At 43.3% G+C, this 7,260-nt stretch overlaps 1 protein-coding gene across 1 annotated transcript; it reads left to right on the top strand.

Moving 5' to 3' along the window:
* Positions 1-502: 502 nt before the first annotated feature.
* LOC106942957 (agrin-like) lies at positions 503-4,349 on the top strand (the record flags this gene model as incomplete). The annotated part of the gene is made up of 2 exons (XM_015026309.1): positions 503-1,031; positions 4,059-4,349. Coding segments are annotated over exons 1-2 (495 nt in total), but the record flags the coding sequence as incomplete, so codon positions are not given.
* Between the last annotated feature and the right edge of the window lie 2,911 nt (positions 4,350-7,260).

A 7,260-nucleotide genomic window follows, 5' to 3' on the forward strand; every position in this document is an offset into this window, starting at 1 on the left:
CTACAACTTCATCATTTTCAAAGACTTGAATATTGATTAATACAACTCGCATGATATTGGCCTATGAGTTTCATATAAAGTACCATACATTAATTTGTTAACATTTTTGGGCTCCTGGCTTGCTGCCCCTGTAATCTGTGAAGTCTCACCCAGGGCACAAGAAATGACTGACAGGCACAAATCTGTGTATTCAGGTAAATAAAACTGTGTTTGCTTCGGGAAGTTCAAAGAATTTCCGAACACAAAAAGTGCATCCACCTACAGGAGGTGGCGGACATGCGGGGGTCACTGATCGGACCGGGGGTAAGTCACTGCCTGTCCGACGGGGGGCGGCGTTGGACAGCCACCTTCTGCAGGCATCCCGGCGTGCAACCCCTTACCATCATCACACACCTCTCTTCTGAGATCAGCAAATTAGATTGCATGCAAATCTTGTGGATGTGTGTGTGTGGAGTGAGGGGGGTGAGCGGAAAGCAGAAGAGTGGGTACATTCCTGAAGAGAGAGAGAGAGAGAGAGAGAGAGAGAGATCGATCCCTGGCCCTTCCTCTTTCTCCCTCCTCTTCCTCTCTTCCTCCTGGACTACCAGCCGGCGGCGGCAGAGAGGGATTTTGAACCCGGCTGCAGATGCGACGAGCAGGGCTGCAAGGTGAAAGAGAAGCCGCTCAAACCGCTGGGAAGTAGCGGAGAGGACTCGGTGCAACATCTAGCAAAAGAAAACAGCCCAAGAAATACTTGTGGAGTTAGTGTCTGCATACACCGGGCGGCTCAGGGTTCAATTTAAGCAGAGAAAAGTAAACTTTTCTACGGGTCCACCCGAGCGGCGGTCATGGCTTCGCAGCGGACACTCCGGGCCGGTCGGGCAGCGCTGCTCCTGGCGGGGCTGGTCCTGGCTCCCCTGTGGCCGCCCTGCGTCGCCAGTTGTCCGGAGAAAAACCTGGAGGACCGGGAGGAGGAAGCCAACGTGGTCCTGACCGGAACCGTGGACGAAATATTCAACATGGACCCTGTGCATAAGACCTATTACTGCAAGGTAAGTGTCTGATAGTGAGGTTCGGAAAGACGTTATCTTGTGAAGGGATCCGCAGTGGTGCATTCAGGCACCTGCTTAGAGGCTTTCTGGACTTTACAGAAGTCCCATGAAGGCCGCAGAGTTTCTGTCCCAACTCATTTGAAGCTTTCCTGAGAAACACCTTGTCCGCGGCTACCCGCACACTGGCAGAAAATCCACTTTGCCTTCAGGAATACATTCACTACATACGTTTCTTTACATTTCCACTCAGCATTTGCACAGCTAAGAAGCAGGCCTAACAGAGCATGCAATCATCCAGATTCAGAACACACTGCAGCAGGAAGCTCCATGCTTCCCGACGTGGTAACTCTCACTACCGCCATAATAACTGGAAATATGAAACCTGTCTCTTTCCTGTTGCCGCAGGGATAATATTCTGAGTCTTGATTTACTCTGTGGTGGTGCTGACAAATCGCACCACAGACCAGATATCCGTGACTTCCAGCAGAAGCAGCAATGCCTTCAGGGAAGGAATGTGGTGAAAGTTCACTCCAAGTTCCCACAGAGACTCGCATTCAGGAGGAAAAGTTGCTTTGCAATGATTATGTTTACCGATGGAGCAAAGTCGATGTGTTTGAAAAACCTGAGTGACTTTGACAAAGCAGCGGCCAAATTGTGATGCATCTCCAAAATTGCAGCTCCTGCAGGGCGTTCCTGTTCTGCAGTGGTCAGTGTCTAGTAAAAGTGGTGAACAGGGAACAGGTTCATGGCTCACTGACGCACTTGGAGAGCGAAGGCTGGCCTCATGTGGTTAGATCCTACAGAGGAGTTACTGAAGGTCAGAATCCTGAAGATTCTGACCTTCTGGATCTGGTAGAAAAGGGTCACAACACACAGTGTGATGCTGTTGGGTTGGGGTCCATTTAGTGGGCATGTGACCCTCAGAACTGGACAAGCGTTAGAAGAAAGTGGTCTGGGCTGATGAATGCTGTTGTTATCTTCTGCATCATGTTTAAAGTGGTGTGTTGCAGCCCTTGGGCTCAGATCACAGCAGGACGTTGGCAAGCCGGCCAAGGCGGTGTCATGGTCGGGCAATGTTCTGTAGGGAAACTTGGATCACCTAAGAGTATTTGTCGACCATACAAACAATGCACCTGGCTTCTTAGACAGAATGGTTTGAGGAGCTCAATGAGTTTGATGTGTTGCCTTTTCCTTGAAGTAGCCCAGATCCCAATCCAGCCATCTATTAGACAACCAATCTGACTGAAGGAACCCAAACTTGACTGGACTTTATGTTACTGGTTCCAGATATCACAGCATATCATTGAAACTTTAATGGAGTCCAAACCTCACCAGGTCTTGGCTGTTTTGGCAGTAAAACTAAAGCCAAAATGTTTAGATCATTATAATGATCTAAACAGATCATTATAATGTTCTGCCTGATCAGCATGAGATTCACCCAATACCAGGACCTGAAGCTTTGCTGGTTCTGCTTTATTTCTGGTCCGTATGTCAGAGTAAGTTCTGCAAAATGAGGGCCATGCAATTTGTAGAAGACATGCAACATTTCAGATTTAATTACAATAATGATAATAAGCTCGTATTGCTTTTATATTTGTCTTCCATCATTGTGACTTTCCCACAGCATTATTTCACATATTGATATGACAAATAGGACAGAGATTTTATGTATATTGGAGTGATAGCAAACAACTACTGCAGCGTCAAAAGCAGAAATTGCTTTAAAGTTATTTGACTCTGTAAAAATCTAAACTTTTAGCCAGGATCTACAGCCTTCCTCCCCCCCATCCTGTGTCTTCTTTCCTTTGCTTGTTCATTGTGCAACTAACTTTTGCACCATATCTGACTCGTGGTGGGCCAGTCTAAAATCTGTGAAAAATAAACAAGTTGTGTTTGGTCAGCTCGTTCGCTCCTCACTTTTTTTCTTCCCAGTTTCCCTTCCATCCGACCAGTGAATGGGGCAGATTAGAGGCATAGCAGCTTATCCAATAACAGAAACCCTCTTCCAAATGCTGAAATGAGAAAATATAGCTAATATGTACCACAAAATCTTCCTGTGAGTCAGAATAAAACATCAATTTGCTTTCTGAGATAGACAGTCTGGATCTGGATGAGATTCTGTCACTGAAGAAACACAAGAAAAAGCCCTACTTTTTTTTTTTTGAGGTTAAAGTTTGATAATGACAAATATCAAACCTGCTGCTTTGTGTTTAAATACCCCAGTTAAAACAAGTGTGATATTAAAAAAACTTCCTTTAGCTAGTTTGAAAGCTTTTAAAGGTTAAAAAGCTTCCAATATATTTATATAGTATATATGTATATCAGAACCAGTGATATATAGCCATCACTGGTTCTCAACTCATTTGAGTATTGGAACCAGTGATAGTGATTTGAATTTGTGACTGTATCGTTCATCATACACTCTAGTCACAGAGTAGAAAATAGGAACATTAACAGGTTTAAACCTCTGTTATGTTTTTTAAAGCGATTTTATTTTAACATGAATTGCTATAATATTTTTGTTGCATCTGAAGGAGCTTAAGGGATTTGTGCCAACACTGTTTTTTTCTATATTAGACAAATATCCCCTGTATTTGTTATTTGTCAAGAACAGGAGGAACAACTGCTTAACAGTTCTGTACTTGTAGTTCAACATGGTGGTGGCATGATCATGCTCTAAGTTTCTGTTTCTTCAGATGGAAGTAGTTGCGAGAGTCCTTACCAACAGTCCTCATGTCTTCAAGAAGCAAAAGGATAATTTTAATTTTGTAATAACCCATTGTAATTAAAGCACCCCTGAAGATGTAGAATGGACAAGAGATGTCCTTAATGTTGGTAGATTTTGATAACTTTGCAAGACTAATATTTTTAAGTAAAGATGTGGGATGCTTACAGGCAAACCAGCAAAGCACTAGCTTGAGGTGTGAACACCTAAGCGAAAGGTTGTAGTAGATTTTTAAAAATTTTCTATTGTAATATTGAGTAAAACAAATGCCATTCTCGGTTTCCTTCCCTCCATTTCTAAAGGTCAGAGTGTGGCGCTACTTAAAAGGAAAGTCCAGCATCAACCGGGTGATCCTGCTGGACGGAGGCAACAAGGTGACGATCGGCGGGTTTGGCAATCCTCGCATCTGTGACAACCAGGTGGCCACAGGCGACACCCGCATATTTTTTCTCAACCTCGCCTCGGAGTCAGTGGGGCTGGACCACAAGAATGAACTGATGCTAAACTCTAGCCTGATGAGGATTACTCTTCGCAACCTGGAGGAAGTGGAACACTGTGTTGAAGGTGAGGAACCGGTACATCCAACCTGGAAAGTTTTAGCTTCCTGTAGATGTTGGGGTACATCTCCAGAGCATTGCGTATGTGCTGGCTTACAATGTGCCAAAGCATCCTGTTTTCCAAAGACAGACAGGATTTCATTTGCATGTGGCTGCTACAATGACACAGCCTCAGGCTTATGGTGGTAAAGTTTCCCCAAACCTCATGAAACAAGACCAGCTGAGTCATTTTAGAGGCTTTGTTTCTGTGGTGTGGTGCCAACCTGTCAATGAAGCCTTGAGGAAGGTTGACTGATAAACAATTTGTAGGATCATGGGTTCATCGGTTTCAACCCTTGCTGTTTTATTAAGTCTGAACTCCTTTACTTTTACAAACAAACACAAAGGATTTTAGGAACTTCAGGTTCATGCATAGTTTCTTTCCAAGCTTCTTTATTTTAACTTCACTGCAAAACACTTCATAAAAAGGACAAGGAATCAAAAGAAAGCCCTAAATTGGTGGCTAAATGACGAACACATATGACTGTGGTGTTTTTGGAGGGTATTTACTACATTGCTTTTAGCAGGACATAAGTTAATTAGCAACTGTTACAGTGTGATCTCCTCTTTTTGGTTCAGAATTAATTTGTCAGGATCTTATAAGAAAAACCGTGCAGCTGGAACTAATAAATCTGAGCACAGACTGAAAGTACCAGACTTTAGTGGGAAGTGACCCCATACCGGTGAGCAGTGAACCTGCTGCTGTCTCACTGGTTTCTGCTGCTGGACAAGCTTCACAGTAGTTCAGAGTTTGAATGCAAGTTGCCAATCGGCATAAGGGGAGTGGGGTAGAGGGGAGTGGAGGGGGGGAGGTGACGCAGAGCATGAATCACCTCCATCTCTGGCTCAATGTTCCAATGGATGGAACTTGTTTGCAGTGTTAAGTTGCACTTGGCACACACATAAAACTTTCTACTGTTGGTCTGCTTGGTCTTTCCACTCCTCTTTTCTTCTTTTTCTTCTCAGACTCCTGGAGAGGAAAGAAAACTGTGTAGAATGTGCTGTTTCTGTTTTAAGTGTTCCACAAGTGTTTGGTTTGCATAACCTGATTTGGTCATATTGTCTTGCAGTTGAAGGATTACTGTCATATGAATAATTTAAAAAGTGATCAAACTGTTCTTGAGTTTAAACTTGCCAGTGTGTGAAAAGATCAAAACTTTTCCGTGGAGCTCCTCATATCTAACCTCTCATCTCTGTTCCCTTTATAACTTCTCCATTCTGTTGTTTTTTGGAATGAAACTGGCCCGATAATTAACTCAAATGCCTTCATCCAGAAGAGAATGAGCTCTGAGGCTTGTTCAAGTGAAGAGTTTTAATTAAGGGAGTCAAGTGAGATCTCATCCATTCCATGCATTTACTAACCCCAGAGACTGTGGGAAGTGTGCGCAGCGGGACAAGACTCTACCTGCCGCAGTGCTCATTGCTACCCTCCTCTGCTTCTCCCCTCATTCTTGACATTTTCGATAGCTAGGATAGACTCAGGAATGCCTGGCAGAGTATAGGTGGGGAGGTGCATTGTCTGAGGTGGAAGAAAAAAAGGCTTTGTGAGTGCGTCTTTGCTACTGAAAGCCTTGAGTAGGGGGCAGTTGCATGGAAGAAAACAAGACGAGTGATGTAAGGTAAAAAAAAAAGGAAAACAAGGGATTTTTGTTTGTACATGTGAACTCATGGAGAATGAGGAGGGATGTTTGTTTTGGAGGGGCATATTTGTTAGTTTGGACCAGGGGTGCATGACGATGATTGCCTTCAAGGATCATATTTTAGATTTGTTTATATATATATATATATATATATATATACACACACACACCTAGCTTTCTGGTCACTCAGTGTGTATATGTGGTATCTGCTGGGCACCAATTTCAACTCCATAAACTAGAGTTTACAAGATTCATTGCTCACTTGGCTGCATGTGTTATAATGCAGAGCAGTCATTAGGAAGTGGAGAACTCCTCTCCTGCCCTCCCTTCCCATTTGACTCAGCAGTAACAGCACTGAATGCCAATATCTTTTCACAGGCGAGATGCTAACAAGAACATTGTTAGCTGTAATTCTGTAGTAGATGAGGATGTTAGGAAAACAGGTCAAACCCAATCTTCTATTTTTTTGCTTTTTTTCTTTCAGGCTAAAATCATAACTAGGAGCTACTGGAGGTTAGTAAAGATACGGTTTAAGAACTGGTGTAAAGACATTACTTCCACATATGAAGAATTATTCACGCTTAATTTGACTATTTTTACCATGTGGGAACCATTCAGAGACATAATTTTACTGAGAATTTTTGTATGCAAACATTAGCACTGCAGCACAGCTAGTTACTATAAGATGATAGTAAAATAATAACTACAAATTCACATTAGGTGGTTGCTTCAAAAATTGAAGGAACATTTAAGTGTAATTTACAGATTTTGGCTCATTTGTGATGGTGAATGAGAATTAGTAGTGATTGTTTCTGTGCATTATAACGTCAGTACTGTAGCACAGCTATCTCCACTGTTATTTAGCAGTTCCGCATTGCCATAGTTATTGTAGGATCACTTGTGCCAATTTTTAGATTTTTGTTGTCTGACAGTTTTAGGGAGATAATTGTGCTACTGGGTGTGTTTCTGGACAAGTTAGCGTTAGGACTGCAATTTATGAGCACGGTTGGAGGTGTATACGGTCCGAGGAAGGGTTCACTGAGGTTACCAAGGTAGTGGTCGCGATGGAGGGCTTGCTGCTGAGGCCGATGGATGGACAGTGGTGGAGGGTGGACAGGTAAGTTTCGAGTATCCGGCGGAGAGGAGCGAGGGAGACAGTCACTCAGAAATCCAGGAAGGTTTGGTTAACTGCGGAGGTGTCAGTGGAACTCGGGCAATGAGTGGGTAACATTCACAGCGTCACGAGGGATCACCTGAAGAGGAGGCAC

This window comes from Poecilia latipinna, unplaced genomic scaffold (genome assembly GCF_001443285.1).
Source record: "Poecilia latipinna isolate Pla-1442-1.1 unplaced genomic scaffold, P_latipinna-1.0 Scaffold4720, whole genome shotgun sequence".
Lineage (NCBI taxonomy): Eukaryota > Metazoa > Chordata > Actinopteri > Cyprinodontiformes > Poeciliidae > Poecilia > Poecilia latipinna.